The sequence below is a fragment of the Podarcis muralis genome, chromosome 6 (assembly GCF_964188315.1).
Source record: "Podarcis muralis chromosome 6, rPodMur119.hap1.1, whole genome shotgun sequence".
Classification (NCBI taxonomy): domain Eukaryota; kingdom Metazoa; phylum Chordata; class Lepidosauria; order Squamata; family Lacertidae; genus Podarcis; species Podarcis muralis.
Window position 1 is genome coordinate 21,411,439 of NC_135660.1, and position 19,155 is coordinate 21,430,593.

A 19,155-nucleotide genomic window follows, 5' to 3' on the forward strand; every position below is an offset into this window, starting at 1 on the left:
TGCTGCCTCTGATTGATGGATTTCACAGTCACACAGAAGAACATTGTGATCTGTAAAAGTCCGAAGGGAGTCGCAAAGGGGTGTGCCTGAGACTCCCAGGGATTCCTCAAATTTTGTAGACAGGATTACAACTCAGAAATGACAATCTGGGCGTCTTGACTGTATAAACAAGTTCAGTTTCAGCAACATGCTGTAACTAAAACACTCTTTTGCTGCTTGTCCATGTCAACAATAACTATTGATTCTGGGATTGTTTATTGATGTCAGCTCTAAATCTTCAAAACCTAGACTGCGTCTAACTGCCCCATGGTATCATTTGATCTACATGACGAAATTAAGTGAATTCTTCCCTGCCCAGTACATTTGTCAAAATCCCAAAGCAGTTTATTTTTAGTTGCTAAAACCTTAAGGTGTAGCTGGTCATCGTGATCTTTCTGATACTTTGCAATCAATTCCTGATGCTTTTGTTTCTCAATTTCTAGTTCCATTCTGGCTTCCTCTTTGAGGCTGAGAATCTCCTCTTTGTGATGAGCTTGTTCCTTTGCTCTATCAGCTTTGATCTAGAAAGCAAAAAACCTGGGTGTCAGTAAGTATCTGTTCAACTCGTGTCTTGATTTACATTGAATGTACAGGCACCCAATTCAGAAAAAGGGGGTGGTAAAAAATTCTGTTAATCAAGATGAACAGCCTGTATGTGTCTATTTATATCTATAAATTTTCATTAGTATGAAATATACAAAGCATGCAAAACCATAATATATATATAATGCTAATCACAGAGAAATATAAAAGCTATCAGCAATATTGTATGAATACACACAGATATACAGTGGTGCCTCGCAAGACGAAATTAATTCGTTCTGCGAGTTTTTTCGTCTTGCGAATTTTTCGTCTTGTGAAGCACGGTTTCAGAAAAGTTTTGGAAAAGCTTCAAAAATCACCAAAGTCTTCAAAAACCTCAAAAAAGGCTACCACACCGCGTGCTATGAGTTGCTCCTTGAAGTCAAGTCACAACTGTATTAACGGTTTTAAGAAAAAAGGAAACAAACTTGCAAGACGTTTTCGTCTTGCGAAGCAAGCCCATAGGGAAATTCGTTTTGCGAAGCAACTCAAAAAACCAAAAACCCTTTCGTCTTGCGAGGCATTTGTCTTGCGAGGTACCACTGTAGATAGCTGTTGTTGCCAACTGAAGTGCCTGAAGCACCACTGGTCTCTAAACTTCACATAGCCAGCTAATCTTATGCATGTTTACTTGGAAACAAGTACCTCCCTGCTTGATGGTGCTCAATTCCAGTTAGTGTACATAGGACTGCAGTCTAAGCTCCAATCCAATTGTTTTCAATAGAACTTAAGTGCATGCCAACATATTGTTTTGAATGATCTGAATATGGGTTGTATTGCTAAGAGTGAATGATTAACACAGTGATTTTGCCTAAAGAGTTGCCTAAATGGGTTCAGGAATTTGTTCCCCGATGACTCTCGCCTCCAAAATGCAACACCTCTTAGAGCTAGAAGGCAATGCAAATAAACAGCTTGAAGCCAGTCTGAAGAATGAATTTGGGGAGAGGGAATGGTGGGACATTTGTCTGTGGAAGGTGAAGTACGGGCTCTTTCTGGAAATCTTAAAAACTGTTAAACACGTCTCTTTGCTTCCATTTGCATAGGTGAAAATAGTCTCCACTATTCTTTCCCCCTCTCTCCCAACAGAACCTAAGCTCTGTAACCAAACCTCAGGAATTTCTCATTGCTCAAGGAAGTGAGAGCACACCCAGAACTTTTGCTTGCTCTGAAAAGAATTATTTCGATTATATCTCGAAGGCAAATTAGCAGAATGACTGGAGCCCACACAAAAGGATGGTCTCGTTATTGCAGCTTTCTAATCAGAGATTCACACCTTGGCGCACTCTCAAGCTCTCATTATGAGAATTTCATGAACATTTACGAGAAATGTCAACATTTTTTGGCACAGACAAGCAGTGGGGGAGCTCTAGCCTTTCAACCTGGCAGCTGTACGGATTTGGCCCACAAGGCAGTTTGGTGCAAGCCATACCCATGTTCCCCACACTTGCTATAATGTCAAATGTGGGGCATGTTGAAGACACAGGTGAAAAGGAACATGGCGGCAAAGGATTATCAGGAGTCTTTAAATGCACCTTCAATAGTTCCTTGGCAGGCAGGGCTTATACTTGGTGCCTTTTAACTGTGCCCTTGCCCTCTGCTATGCTCATTTTGCTGGGCTGATGCCCAACCTAGAAAGAACCCCAACCCCAGTCAGATTGAGTACTGCTGGACATCTCTTTGGGGAAAGAGAGGAGAACAGCCTCAGCTCCCAGATTGGGCTTTTTAACCCTGTGAAATGTGTGGGCAGCACCCATTCTGTGTATACTTCTTCTTACAAATCAGGATAATTGTGTTTTTCCTATCAGGACATCACCTCTGTGCTGGTAAAGAAGTGGACCTCATCACTGCTGAAGTGCAGCACAAGTGTTTATTATATGTTCCATGTGCAGGTCAGGGAAGTGGCTGAAGTACACTTAAAACATTACCAACAGGGGGCTGAAATGAAAGTTGACTGGCAGTATTGACACATCACTGGAAACTACTCTCAAGATGAAAATGTTTCCCATTTAGCAAACACCTGAAATCAGGGGAACTAATAACCATAATAATGAGGATTCTGAAAGACATTTCTCAATTATCTTGTTCAAGTTGCATAGCAACAATTGATTTCTTCTACTTGCAGAGCATTTTTATAACTCCGTGCATTAAATGCCAAAACACCACTTGAAGCAACTTAATTTTAAAAGAGATTTTTTCCCATTTAACAAAACATGTGGATTGATTTTTTAAAAAAATAAAGGGAACACATTATGCCTATGTAATGGCACAATGACCCAAGAAAAATACAGCAACATCTCTTTGGTCTGATGAGAGCATTTTCAGAACACTTGACATTCAGCACATTTTAATACTGGTTAGCAAATCTAAGTGCTGTCTCTTATTTCTGTTAGTTCTTTATCCATTTTAAATGTCAAGCTGCACAACAAATTCTGATGGTGCAAACAGAGTGACCTCATGCTAAAATTATATCCTATATGTGAGAAATTAAGTTGTTTAGGACAGCTTGATATATTTATTAATAAAAGCCTAAAATGATGATGAATGTGTATAATCTGTGCCTACTGGGATAAAAGATGTGAACATTAAGAGCCTGGCATTGAATGCTTGGGGTTTAATGACCAATCATGAGTAAAGAACATAAGTAGACTTTTGAGGAAGTTGTTTGAAACAAAAGATTGCAGATCCCTCAGCCCAGACACCTGAATAGAAGGCAGAGAACAGCTGTCTAATATGGAACTTATTCACATAATCAAATCTGTAGATATGTTTGTTATAATCATGAAAATGAGGCACCACAGAAAGAACCTGCAAAAAACCCTGACGGCATTCAGTGGAGTAAGTTCACACATTCAACTGCAAGTAACCAAGTGATGCATGTGTGAACTGCTCAAAGAGGGTTTTAAAAAGCAGCATATCAACATGTCTGAGGTTTATCGCATGAACAAGCAGTGTGGTTTGCAAGAAGTGGAGGAGACCAACAGCAGATTCTTCACCGTGAGAAAGAGTTCAAAAGGAGACTCGCCATTTCGATACTTCAGCAATTAAGCAATATATAAATACCTTAAACAAACAAACAAATTGTCAGGCCTTTCCATAGCCAGTCAATAGGTGACACAGTTCTGCTTGTATTAGATTAGGAACTGGAGGAAAGTTGGGCACTAATATTTTCAGGAGGTCCCACGCTAGTGTATAGAGCTGCGTTTGCCTGTTGCCCTGCAGATTTTTTTGACTACAACCCCCACCACACCTGAGGGCACCAGGCTGGCAAAGGCTGATACAGAGGGTCTGAGACATGTTTTGTCTCAGCTGAGGGATCCTAGCTCACCTTCCCAGACAAATGTTGCCTTTTGCGTCAAATACGGTGATGAACACACAAAATGGCAGTGGAAGTGTGCTCCCTGGTCACATAATGGCTGAATATATTGAGTCATGTGTTTTATAGCATTGGGTCTTTAAGCAGGAATGCTAAACCCTGCCTCTCCTGCTTTTACATTCACCATGTTTTTTAAAATGCCATACGCTGCCCTGTGTTTCTGTGGAGTTGTATGTTGGAATAAACATTTTAAATAAATAAATCAGTATTTTTTTGTACAGTAACCTTAATTTTGGATGAAAAAATATGAAAGTGTAGCTGAACAGAAGCTGTTAGGAAATGAGTGTCGGGCACATTTGCCTGACAACTGACTGAAGTTGGAGAAAACAAATAAACGTGACACTGGAAATCCAGTATTACCTTTTCCTGCCAGTTCTTTTCCTTCAGCACCTTCTGCCTCAATGTTTCCTGCAGTTGCTCCATTCTGCTCCGATGGGAAATCAGCAGAGACTCCCTAAATATGACAAATATCCATGAACACCAGAGTTTCTATGGAAAGAGTGGGGGAAACCAGCTCTAGCTTACGAGATTTACCTTTGCTCTCACCATTCAACTACAACACATGCTCTCTAATTAATTTTGTTGGCTATTACTGCAATGGGCTCAGAAATCTAGTCAGAGCCCATGTATGCTTCACACTATAATTAAATATATTGATGTAGTTGACTCCAACTCTCTCATGTACCACACGGTAATATTACTGATGTGCAATCTTGTGAATACATTGATGTAAAATACTACTCTGTGCCTGAAATAATTTTCAGTTCATATGACTGGATAAATATTGACACGTGTGGCATCAGATGTAGGCAAGGCGGGCATGGCTTCACAAAAACAGCCTCGTGGGCCACATGCAAAGGCCTCAGCCCTGATTTCAAGGCTCTCATCATTCTTCATTCCCAGTCCTCTTTGGGCACAGAGGTCAAAGCAAGTACTAACATGCCCAGCCCCAATTAGATGGGAGCTGGTGGTGGTATGGGTACAATTTATACTCCACTCAACTATCTCCCAGAAAAGCAGCTTCTACTATGGGAAGAAGGAAATGATTCTGATAGCCAGCTGATCCCCAGACTTAAAAGTGAGATCACTCTGTGACCTGCAGAGTATTCTGGGTGTGTTGCCCTGGAAAAGATTTTCCTTGATTTAAAGGAAGCTGGCAAGGGCTGGGAACAGTTGTTCTAATTAAAATCTCATTGCTTGAAACGATGCCCGATAGATGCTCTGCAGGGTTCCTCTGAGTACACAGAGCTGTGTGCAAGAAGGTCTGTGAATTTTTGCACTGTTAAGAGAAAGCACCAGCTTCTGCTTACATGAAGAACTGTGAATGTATCAGAGCCCTTGGTTGGTGCCACAGGGCAGAGGTGGGTATGTTGTGATTGCTGATAGATCTGGATTGCAATCTACTCCTATCTGTTCCTGTAAAATGCCTCTTTGTCAGAAGGAGTACTTTCAGCATTTATAGATGGGAAAATGAACGTTGCAGGGAGAAAGAACACTCCTAGCATTTCTGTCCCAGCCAGTGAAACTTTATTCAATTAACTATACAAATAAATGTTTGCTAACTTATGAAGATCTGCTGTGGAGAAGTTTAACAAGTGCAGCTTCTCCTGTGAAGCAAGAACTTGCTGGACTCCTAATTTCCGTTACTACTGCACTGTTCTGAAAGAAGCAAGAGCCCATTCATTCAAAGTTTCACCTGCAACTTTAATTTCTATGCGGTGACATTATTAGTCACCCGGTGGTGGGATTTATACATACATGAAACTTCCACTTGCTCAACTTCCACTGAACTGTGTAAATTAAGCGGGGCTACATGTTCCAACAAACAACAGAATGCAGACACCATTTGGAAAGGCTACAAAATGACATCTGCTCAGTGACTGATGGGCTACGGAATCCAAAGTTTGTTGGGCCTCTTGACAGACCATGTATTTGGAAGTGAAAGACTAGGGGTCAAACTAGGTGATAAGACATTGTGGTGGTTTTAAAACAGCACGATTGGATTGGGGCCCTGACACTGAGAAAAGGGGTTAATCCTCTTCTCTGCACCATTCTCGTCCCCCCTACCCAAGGTATTTGCCCCACGGGAAAGAAAAAATGCATATCCCACACAAGTAGCTGAATATTATCCCTAGGAAGCAAATGGGCTGCCCAATATAGATTGGGAACATGACACAGAAGAAGGGTTAAGCCCCACTTCCCCAGCACTGCAGTTCCAGGCTGAAATCCTCCCCTCCTCACTGCTGCTTTTAAACTTTAATAAACAATGGGAGATAAGCTCACATATCTCCAGACATCTTGTCTTGGCCAAATTTCAACCCCACTCCATGTCTAATGTAATCCACGTTGTGTTTCCACTTAGGGGCCCTTTACAGAGCAGAAACATGGTATTACTGGGGCTACTGTATTGAATAAATTGGTAAGGTTACAGTATTTCACTGGGACACAGTTTGGAAATTTTATAAATCATGCAGAAGGTCCCAGGTTCAATCCCCAGCATCTCCAGGTAGAGCTGGGAGAGACTCACTGTCTGAAACCCTAGAGATCCACTGCCAGTCAGTGTTGGCAGTACTGAGCTAGATGGACCAATGGTCTGACTCAGTATAGGGCATCTATGGGGGAGCTTGGATTAAAGAACCTTTAAGAGCCTATCCAAAACCCATTGTCAGTAGATGTTGAATCAGTCTGCAGAATTCACATCTTAGGTAATGTAGTTAAATTAACCACCACCACTATGGGCCTATTTCACTGTTAACGGTTTCCCTCCAAAGAATGCATGCAGAGAACTATGTCGAAAGCTTTGCAAAATTCACACAGATGCTCCATGGGTATTTTTTCATGGAGGAAATAAACCAATCTCAGCTTCAGTGGAAGGGTCTGTCTTAGAAGATGGTGGGCTCTTCTTCATTTTGGCGCCAAAGACATTGTTTATCAGGATGTGACTTGGGGTCAAATTTGACAAGTGGGTGGCTTCACCCACTTGTTTAAATTTCATTTGCTCACCTCTCAAAAGTGGGAAGTGGTTTGTGAAAGACTTTGTGAATCTCCACCCTTCCTTTTTAAGCCCCCAACCTTTGATCTTTAATCTCTTCTCATCAGCTGACAAGAGGTGATTAAATCCTCTTGCCAAGGCTGCACAATCCTGTTCTATGCTGGGAAAAGGGCAGTGCAGCCAATGCATGATTAAATCCTGTCCTTCTCCCTATCAGCTGACATTGCCAATGATGTCAGCTGATGGTCAGGTGGCTATTGCTTGGGGGAAATGGCATGGCAAACCAAACTGGACCCACTGGAGAGCCAGGATTGACTTGTGAGCTAGAGATTCTCCACCCCTGTTTTAAGCAGAGGATGGATGGTCGAAGATCATGGATGTCACAGCAGCAGAATTCCTGCATCAGCAGGAGGTTGGAATAGTTGACCTAAGCTTCCCATAGGCACCTCACTGGCCAGTGTGAGAAGAGGATGCTAAACTAGGTGGGTTCTTTGGTCTGATCTAGCAGGGCTCTCCTTATGTTCTTATGTCATTTCATTGCAAGCATTGTTTGAAGATACCATTATTTGAAGAAGCACCAGAAAGATCGCTCATAGGATAGCATGCTTAGAGAAACAGGCAGGGAACGATTTGACAAGCTTTTAAATATATATATATATATATATATATAGAGAGAGAGAGAGAGAGAGAGAGATGAACATAATAGTTATACGTGAATATCATCACTAAAACAGATATGTCGTAGCTGAGAACTGATCTGATGTGATGCCTGTGTCTGATGTGAACTACTGCATCATTCAAACATCAAGTTAGCCTTGAACTCACTAGGTTGCTTGAGATAAGCTACTAGGTCCCCATCAGCAAGATGTGGACAATATTACTGAATCATCTCCCAGAGATGTCAGCAGTGATCAAGGAGGGTGGTTGTGGAGGGCAGGAAATAGCCACTGCCGCTGAGCAGCTAGCAAATGAGGTGGTTGGGGCCCCACATCCTTAATTTCAGATGCTGGTGGAAGGCAGGGGGCAGTGCAGGCCTTCCAAGAAACATCCACTTATAGAACAATAGACTAATAGAATTGTAGACTTGGAAGGGACCACGAGGATCATCTAGTCCAACCTCCTGAGATGCAGGAAACTTTCGGTCAACACGGGGTTCAAACCCACGGTCGTGAGATTAAGTCTCATGCGCTACCAACTGAGCTATCTCTCAGGACACTTGTAAAGATGTGAATTCTCCCTCCACACAGATTGCTGCTAAGTGGTGGTAGTAGTATGTGAAGCATCTGAGACATTTTAAGTACTATACTGCACCCAATCCAGAGGAAATCAGTCATGATTTAACACTGGAAACCAATTAATTTATTTATATTAAATGTGTATGTCACCCTTCATTGGTAAATCTCAGGGCAGTTCACATCATGCAGAAGGGGTTTGTTAGCTGTCGCAAAGTTCTCTTGATGACTTAAATGGGATTTAAACATGACTAAGTTCTTTTAGATTGGGGTCAGCATTTCTGTTCTAATCCTAGGCAGTTAAGGCTGAAATCCTAAACACACCCACTAGAGATTAAGCCTTACTGCGTTCAGTGGGAATAGGCTTGTCCTAAAAATATTTTTCCCCCCCTTATTATTTAAAATATTATTAGTTCAGTGCACAGTTAATATGCTGTGCTCTGTAATGATTTATTTTGGGTGTGGAGGACTGTGAAGAGTCAACTTGTAGGGGACTTTCAGTTCGACGATATTCTCAGAAAGAAAATCTAGGCAGAACATCCTGTCCTGTAACGCTATGCATGGCAAGTCATTTCTGATTACCTTTCTTGCCTAAGCATTACCACTTCTTCCTCTCGCTGCTTGAGAAGACTCTTAATCGTTTCCAGTTCGCTCTCCAAATGGTCGGTGCGTTTTTTTAGCTCCTCTTCTTTCCTCTCTTTCTCAATCACTTCTTCCTGTAAACGTCCAGATGCTTGTTGGCAGGCAAGCAAAGACTCTTCTCGCTCTTTCAGGGTATTAGCAAACCTAAACGCAAAAAAAAAAAAAAAAAAAAAGACCGCATGTCATAACCGAAGCAGTCGGTAAGCATATATAAAATGTATTCTGACATGGCCCTTACAGTAAATGCGAACACTATGCAAATAACTCTTCTGCATTATACCAGTGTAGTTAAGTCAGTGTGAACAGACTGTGTACTGATGAAATATATAAAACAGCACAAGAAAGAGAGCATGATACATTACCATTGTCATAATTTGTTATTAATAATTCTGTGCCTTAAAAATGTAAATGTTTTACAGAAATTGATGAGGGAAAAGGGAGTTATCATAAAAGGGTTGGGGGAAACGAGGAGATATGAGAATAAAAAATAGAAAATCAGCACAAAGCAAAAGAGGAGAAAAACGAAGATAAATGAAAAATGTCGGTAAAACCATCATGTTGAATAGAATAATTTGATTTTCCACATTTCGGAGCAGCATCTGCATACAGTTGTAATAAATTCTGACTCATACTGAGATGTGGATGCTCCAATTTCAGATGTCAGTTTCTGGAGTTCACTTTGATAGTCTTCAACTTCTTTTGACTTCTTTCTAGAAAATAAAATGTAGTATTATAAATCTACTTGCCTTTAAAAAATCAACAGAATCCTTCTCATACAGTAGCCTTTATTTGTTAATGCTCTCAATAAGATGTTTTATTTTACCTTTTGGCAAAATACAAACAGGAGAGTGTTATTGCACTTTTGCCCTGCTTGTGGGGGGAAAATGCTGGACCAAGTAGGTTTTCTGTCTGTCAGGCGAGCTCTTCTCATGTTCTGAAAACAAACTGCAACTGCATTTTGTTTCAGTACATACTTACGTTGACTATTTAGCTTTAGATGGGGGATTATTAAAACTGTTTTTAAAAAAATCTGCAACAAGAATGACTTTGAAGAGCATTGTTAACACATGCACACATCCCTTCCGTTTAAGTGGTGACTACATTTCCTTGCTCATGCTCCAAATTATTGGCACCCTAAATGAAATTACGAGCAATTCTCCTCCATATCCAAAAATTCAGAAAAAGTATTAGGACAGAGTCAAGAGAGGTAATTATCATAGGATTTGATGTTTTTTGCATGGTTGTGGACTGTTTCGGATACCCTTTTGGCTAAAGGTTAGATGAGCATACAAAGGAAGTGTACTTAGAAGACATCTGAAGGCAGTCCTGTTTAGGGAAGCTTTTAATGTTTGATGTATTCCAGTATTAAAAAAAAAATTTTTTGGAAGCCGCCCAGAGTGGCTGGGGAAGGCCAGCCAGATGGGCGGGGTATAAATAATACATAATTATTATTGTTATTATTATGTCACTTAGTAGGAGCTGAAAAAAGGATGAGGAAATGAGAATCTGAAATAAAGGGCAAGTTGAAAGTGGGTAAAGATGGGTGGGGTATAAATAATAAAGTATTATTATTATTATTATTATTATTATTATTATTATTATTATTATCATCATCATCATCATCAAATTCTTGATAACAAATTCTTTATGATGCAGTAGTACAATGCCACATTGTCTATTCCCTATAATTCCAGCAGTTTTTCCAGGTTTTAAAAGACATGTCCCTTTGGATTGTTTTGCTCGCAAGTGTTGTCTTTCCTTAAAATATATGGGTAGGCTAGGGAGTGGGGTGAAGGATCTGCATAGAGCTCTTCTTTGCCTGGACTGATTTAAATCAGGATGGCTCAGAATAACTAATACTTGACTTTTGTGACTTGATGTCACAAAAAACTATACCAGACCTGGCATCGTTTCTGACAGGTAAGGCAGAATGAGGACTCAAGGATTAATCCAATCATCCAGAAAGAGAGAACAGTCACATCATGGCATTGGAAAACTCTGCATTTGTATAAAGACGTGGGGCTTGTACTTTGACTAATTTATTGTTTAGATTTTGTACTTAACAAACGTCTCATTAACTAAAAATCCAGGCGTATTGCAGGAGCATTACATCACTTTCAAGCACAAGCCCAGTAGGAAATGCATAACTTGGACAAGGCAAATACCTGCTGTGTATTGCTATAACCAATATTTGGAAACAGCTCAACTCATGCATAAGGAACTACTGTACACGCCACTGACTAAGGCTGACCAAAGTGAAACATGTCTGGCATTCCAGGTACTCATAGAACTCCACGGAAGAATATTTAGAACCTCTCATGTGTTGTGCTGAGTTTTTCTTTCATACTCATAACCCAGCCAGTATAAATATAAATATCAACAACAACAACAACAACAACAACATGCTGTGGATACATTATTGGGAAGTTTTGAATGCTTAATGTTTTAGTATGTTCTGATATACACTGTGAGCCACCCAGAGTGGCTGGGGAAACCCAGCCAGATGGGTGGGGAAGAAGAAGAAGAAGAAGAAGAAGAAGAAGAAGAAGAAGAAGAAGAAGAAGAAGAAGAAGAAGAAGATTATTTAGTCATTTGAAGTCTCTGCATTAGACAGGTTTTGTTTAAAATTTCTATTTCCACGTTTTTTGTTTTTGTACTTTTCCTTTTCCTTTCCACATCCATGCCAAAGTTCAACTTTTTTTTCTTATCTACTGTTTGTGATTAATAGTGCAAACACATTCACTGACCGTTTCCTCATCCTGCTTTGTCAAAATATAGGTTGAAAGTAAGGCACAACAGTACCAGAAGTGTGGCTTCTACAGATTAAGGTTGGGCCTTCGGAGTATAAAGACGTACTCTGCCAACCTCAAACACTTGCTATGACTTCAAACCTTTCCAGTCTCCCACTGTTTTCCCACAGTACTGTCAAAACTCAGGATGTGGAGGCAAACTGGAAGCTCAGCCAAGAAGCAAATGGGGATGGTAGTCTACGAATGGTCAGGGCCAACCCTGCTACTTGGCAACAGGATAAAAATGACCTGCTTCAGGCAGCAACATGAACTGGGTCGGGACAGATAAAGGCAGGAACTGATGTCTGAATGGTATAGCAATACTTTTCAAAAACTTGGCTCAGCACTGAGAGCAACTCAGACAAGAATCAGGTGGAACCTTGCTATCACATTTGTGGCACCTGACCCTTGTTTGAGATGGTACGTGCAACAGCACTCTCTGCCTATCTGCAGGTGTCTGTTGCTTTCTTCTCAATTTTGAATAGTTAACAGTATGAAAAAAAGTGTTAAGCAGTCATTCTCGCCTACTGGACTCTAATGAAGGTATCAGCTTATTGTAGTTGCAATTTATTGCTGTATGTAAGATACTGGTTGTCAAATTAATTACTTTGGTGCTGATGTAGTGTACATAATTACATATATTCTGTAACTTTGTGTTTCTTTAAAAAAAATGAAGGCAGAATTTTGAATGCCTTTTCATTCATTCCTTTTATTCTACTTTCAGAAGTAAAAAAATAATTAGACAACTGTCCAATGATTCATATACCTAATTATTGTCAAATAACTGCTACATGAAAGTAAACACATTTGCTGAAGAATGTCAGAAGACCTTTAAGTCTAAAGAATTTCTTTTGAAATTTGTCAAGTCAATGATTTCCAGAACAGGCTGTCACAATGATTTATGTAATTGCTGAATTCAAGCATTCAGTTCAAAAGAAAGTTCTACAGCCATTACATGTGGCATGGAAAAATGATGTCTTGACTTAATATCATTATGTGTTAATGTTGCCAGTAGGCATTCCTTTGAAATGTATAGATATTCTTTGGTAACATGATTCAAATATTCAAAGATTATAGATGTAAATCCATGACATAGACACCACAGATGCTAATTTAGTCTGAATGCCGCTAATTATATACTAAAAGCACCTAATTCTGAGTACCAAAACTAAAACTAGGAAGTATAATGCATGATAAACTTTGGAATAAGGTCAAAACAGTGAACTCATTGCTGCTGCTGCTGCTGCTGCTACAACACACACATGCATGCACACACACACACAAAAAGAAAGAGAGAGAGAGAGACTTGTTTTTGTAGAATAAATATTTCAGGAAGCTTGCTGCTGTTAGCCATGGGCAAGTTGCCATTCTTCCAAGCAACCCGGTTGCTTCAGATGTCACTGAAGTTGCCATTTGTGATATATATGTACAGGTGGGCAGCTGAGAATATAGATTTTGTGGGGGGGATAGCACTTTTTCTGTATGAACCTGCAAAGCTGCACAACTGATCATCCTTGTGCGGAAAGTGAGGAAAGTAGGAAAAGGGGCACAAAGTACGTAGGATCATAGAATCATAGAATTCAAGTTGGAAGGGACCCCAAGGTCCCTTTTGCTACTGAAGGCAAATGAACATAATGGTCACAAATCCAATACATTCAGGACTGGCACTGTTCATAAGAAATCCAGTTGCAGCAGACTTACACTTACAATAATTTATAATAAGACTAAACCTTAACAGTAAGCACACTATATAAAAAACACCACACCTGTTGGAAAGAGAGATAGAAAAGAGTGAAACCCAGGCTCCTTCTGGCCTTACTATTATTGTCAGCATGACGTTGACAGAAAGAGATAACGGAAACAGTTTAAGTCAGCTGTACTACTCAGCTTCTCTGAAGGAATAACCCAAACATCACAAACCTTCTGCTTGTTTCCTTCACACAGAGAAGCTTCCAGAACCCTCTTGAATTAATGAAAATAGGAAAGACTTTCTGCACTAAGCACTCAACCCCTTGCAATGCAGGAATCTCAGCTACAGCATCCCATGACAGATGGCCACCCAAGGTCTGCTTAGCAACCTTCAAGGAAGGAGAGTCCACAACCTCCCAAGGGAGACTGTGCCACTGTTGAACAGCTCTCAACCGTCCACATTAGGTAAATGAAAGCCCTTCCTCGCTATTCACGCACCTTACCAGAGATGAAAAGGGCCTCTGCTAGGCACATCAACTGGAAGTATATGAAAAGCAAATAAAGAAACAAAGCATTTATGCAGTAAGGTTTAATCAATATACCAAGGGTTCTAGTGTGAAAGATTTAAGAGGCCTGCCCCATCCCCACAGCCTCAGAAGTTGCATGCCTGCTGATCCATCCATCTCCATGTACCTGAGTCCCTGCCTACATAGAAACTCCAAGGATGTAGGTATCTTCTCACCGGACGTTTCCTGGATCTCCTGTTTGCCCTAGTGATCCAGGTTCAGTGGGATTCATTTTTTAAAAAAATATTTTTTATTAACCGACCAATCAAATCAAATCAAATCACATAAATTACAAAGCCGAATTTTAAATTTTTGTTGGGGGTACCCATATTTCAAGTTCCGAAGGGGATCCAATCATCTTCTTGCTGCTGCTTTAATGTCCACAAATCTGACCAAATATGTTCACAATTCTATCCAATCCTTTCTTGTTGTTTTCCACATCTCTTCTTGTTGTTTTCATATATTTTTCCTTTTTCTTTGTGACCTCTGATGGTCTCCACAAGCGGGTTAAGACAAATTGTAATCCTGTGTGGATTTTTTCCGTTCGTCCAAGAGCCATATCCAGACAGCTTCCGTATATCATCGCTTCCATAAATAAAAACACTCTTACCGTCGTTTATCTTCACAGGTCTGTCGCTCCCTTCTCAGTCCTCTGAGGAGGTTTGCTAGGAATCCAGTATGAAAACAAATCCATTCCTCTTCCCGGTCGTCAATCTTTTGACAGAACCTGCCAACATGGCGACTCTGTTTTTATTGCTGCGTCATTCCAAAAGCTCTTGTTCTTTTCTCGATCTCCGTAAGGCAGACTTTTGGTTAGAATTCATTTCCACACAGTTTTTAATCATCCTGCTTAGGTCAGTTAGGCGACGGTTCTATCTTGAGGAGGGGTTATTGGTTAATCACATAGAAGAAAAGAAAAAAGGTTTTCCCCCCCATCCAGTCCCGCTGCCGACATACCAAGCCTTTGATGTATCTTCTTCATGATATAGTCCTGTTGATCCAACCCGTCGCTCTTCTTTCACAGAGGTCCCATCAATTAGCAGTCTTCACTCCCGTTCCTCACTTGAAATATGTGCATTTGCTTCTTTCTAATTGTTTATTTCAAATTGCTGCAGCTAGTGCGCCATCAGAGACAGCGTCCAGGAGAGCCGGAGTCCACACAAGGGCTTTCTGCCTAGAGCCCTCACCCCCTTCTTTCGAATCTGGGGGTGATTTATGGGCACAGCAGGCAAGGGCAGTGTTCCCCATTCCCTTGGGGCAACAAGGGAGGCTGCATACTCCCATAACAGCCTCTTAATTACCTCGTGTGGGCCGGAGAGATGGTATTGTCGGCCATCTTCCAATGCGCCCCTAGTGCCCCCCCCTCAGTGGGATTCATTTGAGCAGACAGGAGAAATTTGCTTGGCTCTTCTGCTGACAAGACCACCAGACCTCCCAGTTCCCTTACCCTCCAATTGTTCTTGTAGCCTCATGGGCATTTTGTAGCCGCCCCCACCCCCAGGGCATGCATCAAGATATTGACCCCCTGCTGGCACCAACCCACTTCCTTCCTTGCTTTGATTAATCCTGGCCAGGTTGTTCTTGTTACAGAGCCGCTATCAGTGCGATCCAAAATGTATTTACATGGATGGCTTGCTTAAATGACTATTTACTGAATAACTACACAACACTTCAGAGGAAAAGTGTTTCTGCAGCGCCGCTGATGAAGTAACAAAGGGAACTGGGCATTCTCACCCCATGATTGAGCTGCAATTTCAAATTACAGACAATCGCTTCCAGTTTTTGCTCTCTTCTATGGAAGTTCTGTAAAATGAAACTTTCTGTTCTATCTTGCAGATGGAAATCAAAAGGCATGAATGGAAGATGAGGTTTGGAAAATGAAGTAGGAGGAAAAGGGATATTTCTTATTGTACTCAGCAAGTATGCCGCCCAAATGGAGCCAGGCCCCTGGGTGATCATTCTTGCTGGAAATGTCTGCTGAGGAGTGATAATAACTGACGCCTACTAGACGGAGAAAGTCCCTCCAACATGTTCCAGATTCTGTGCACACAGAGCATGGACACATTGCTTAGTTATCTCTTTGTTAACCATCACTTGGTCTGACAGAACATCTGTTTTGCCAGGGCTGGTTGGACATGCACTTCTTTATTCAGATCAGAAAATTAACTGCTTTAAATATTTACTGTGGTTTTTGGTTTGAACTGTGAAAGGCCTTTTCCTATTGAGAAAAAAATGATTATGTTGTTTAAAATGTCTATGTGGGTTTAACATGGACTGGTTTGTTTGGTTTTTTTAAAGGAATCTATGAGCCTACTCATTCATTCCTTGGTTCCTGAGAATCTGCCTAGAGTTAGACAGGGGTGGGGTGGGGGATCCTGAATTACCAGCAGCCAAGTACCATTTTCCGGTCTACATCACCAGCCGCTGGGTGGGTCCTAAAGCCCAGCTCAACAGGCTCACTCCTGCTGTGGGAGATGGTTCATGGTGTCAGCAGCCCACACTGAGCACTGCTGGTCAGTCACTGAAGCTACATGATGGCTAGTTCTGACTGAACCATCTTTGCTTCTACAAATGTCACACAATCGCCACCACAAGACCGTGGGGCTGCCTCCCCTTTAATACCACTAAGAAGCTGATTTTCACACTTTGCCTCACATCACCAGCTGCCACTAGCTCACACTGCATGCTTCCTACTCAGCTCTTCTTAGAGCAGGAGAAAGCTGGTTATTGCATCATGCAAGGCTGCATCTTTTGGAGCACAATACTTCCCTCTCACCTGGAGGAAACTAGAGGGAAGTAGGGAACAAGGGAGAAGGCATGCTCAAGGCCTGCTCCTGGTCTCTGGCTGAATAGGCTAAATGTGTCATATGATGCCAGACTCAACGCCACCAATATTTGATGCAGGAGTAGAGAAGACTATGAGAGCACCACAGAAGAAGGCAGGCACACAGAAACGGATGCACTGCTAGTCTGCTGGTTAAGGTCAGCCAGAATGTTATTTCAGTGCTCAGTTCTGAAATATAAATTAGGCACATATTTAGGAATATATTAATCTATCCTTAATTTTCTTGTCTTTTCTTATGGTAATTATAGGTGAAACAACAGGGAAGATTGGGACTTCAGATTGGGGGGAAAGTTGGCAGGCATGTATTACAAATGAGTGATGTGCTGCCTGACACTTTAAATGCAGGCAGTGTATGTTCTCAATGTAATTTAAACCTAGTATGTGATCATTTACTGTAGCAACCACCAAACACTGAATTTGTGGTGCTGGTTTTTCAGTAAGTCGGGAATGAAAACAGGCAAGCAGCATAACAATTCAAACCCCGCTAAAGCTGGAAACTTGGAGAAATTTCTCATCATTATAACATAACTTCACCTATTAATAACTCTAGTTAATCTTTATATTTATACTTAAACTGAAATAGAATATACTACTTCGCTAAATTAGACCCAGACTCATTATGGAAACTCATTATGGTATATTTATGTATATGCAATCACTGTGTTTTTCATTTCAATTACTGTTAAAATATTTGGAACGCTTAGCAACAGGGTATTTGTACATTTGATTTTCCACTCCCCCCCCCCCCAAAATGTGAATGCAAGAACGTACATGTCATAAAGAAAGCATATATATATTTCAAGGAAGGAAAGCCTGTTGAAAAGAATGCTGATTGCTGTCTTTTGAAATAACAATGCATGTACACTACCTCTGAATGTAAAATGCACCACAAATATAAAAAGGAATTTCACTCCTGAATTTGTTATGGTTAAAAGTCCACTTTTTATATAGCAAGGAAAAAAGTATTAAGGGCAAATATTACTAATCATGACTGTATCTAATGAATGACGGGAACTGTATGATAGTGGGAGAGCACATGCTATGCTTTCCATGCAAAAGGTCCAAATTTCAACCCCCGACATTTCCTGGATGGGCTGGAAAAGTCTCCTTTCTGAAACCTTAAAGAGCTACAACTAGTCAGTGTCAATAGTGTTGATGCAGATGAAGCAAAGACCAATGGTCTGACTCGGTACAGGTAGCTCTTATAAGACCTGTGCTTGTGTGCGTAGCCCATCCAGCGATATGAAAAGGGATCTGACAATTTGTCCATCTTGTGAGGATTCTCTGGCCTTCACAAGCAGGGGTTGCAGGGAGCTGAAAAGCTCCCCTGGGAGTGTGATAGACCACAAACAACCTCTTCCCTTGGATTTATTAGAACCAATGGAGGTTGTAGACAGGATACTAGGCTAGGTGGACCATTTGGTCTGACCCCGTAAGATGATTCTTGTGATGGTGCCAATGGATTTTCTACTTGTTGAGGTATCATTTAACAGGAACTGGCTATTATGGGTAATGAACTTTTCACCATTCTTGCCAATAATGCTTCTTCCACTAAAGTCTGTTTGTACCGGCTATATCATTTCCACATGCTCAGTGGCAGGCCTCCCTCCTGTAGGGCAAGAGTTTGGACTTCTTCCTACAGACTGTGTTGCGGTCTGAACAAGCCAAGCAGCCACTCGCTCGCAGTGCATTCTCCACCCATATTTTGCGGCAGGCTTTTCTGCATCTCTTATATAAGCATCTGCCTTGACTTTGGGTGCGTGCAGGTGTTTTTCACTTAGATCTCAGCCTCGCTTGTTCCTTTTATGAGCTCTATACTCTGACTTGGCAGGATTTCCTGTTTTCTTTGTGGCTCTTGCATTCACTTTGTACAAATGGGTCCCACCACCACCACCACCTTGCTGCTGGAAATTGTACGTTGGAAGAGTGAGAGGGTTTGTGTGCCACTGTTCCTTATCACTGTAGTGCCAGATGCCATGTACTCAAAATCTGAAACAAAAATGGGCTTTTGTCCATATTGGTCACTTCCCACAAATCACGTCAGCCTGACCCACACGTGACATAATATGTGCCTTCAGGTGTGGGGCAGGTAGAGACATAGGTGCCACTGCAGAGTCAGGAGCCTTAAAGTGGCCAACCAATGGCTATGATAACTACTATGGAGTTCCATGTTTGGAGGCAGTGGACCTTTGGTTTGATCCAGCAGGGCTGCTACGTTCAATTTCCTTGCAGTGTAAAAGATTCCCAGTATCTCCTGAATTGTTTTTCTAACCTCTCTACTCATTCAAAAATACACTATGCGTATAACCTCGTTAACTCTCTTGATCCCCAAATCTAGCAGTGGCAAGGATATTGAGTTGGAAGTTGCAGGGTCACCAGCAGAGGAGGAGGACTGGGTTTCTGGCT

The 19,155-nt window shown here is 41.2% G+C and overlaps 1 protein-coding gene across 9 annotated transcripts in view; it reads right to left on the bottom strand.

Moving 5' to 3' along the window:
• The window catches only part of LEKR1 (leucine, glutamate and lysine rich 1), a 73,654-nt gene that overhangs the window by 13,938 nt on the left and 40,561 nt on the right, over nucleotides 1-19,155 (bottom strand). For all 9 annotated transcript variants that reach the window (XM_028731367.2, XM_028731374.2, XM_077929848.1 and 6 more), the window contains 4 exons: nucleotides 9,493-9,570; nucleotides 8,801-9,004; nucleotides 4,355-4,448; nucleotides 405-560 (listed from right to left, as the gene is read on the bottom strand). In XM_028731367.2, coding sequence (XP_028587200.2) covers nucleotides 405-560; nucleotides 4,355-4,448; nucleotides 8,801-9,004; nucleotides 9,493-9,570 — 532 coding nt within the window. The remainder of the gene's footprint in view (nucleotides 1-404; nucleotides 561-4,354; nucleotides 4,449-8,800; nucleotides 9,005-9,492; nucleotides 9,571-19,155) is intronic.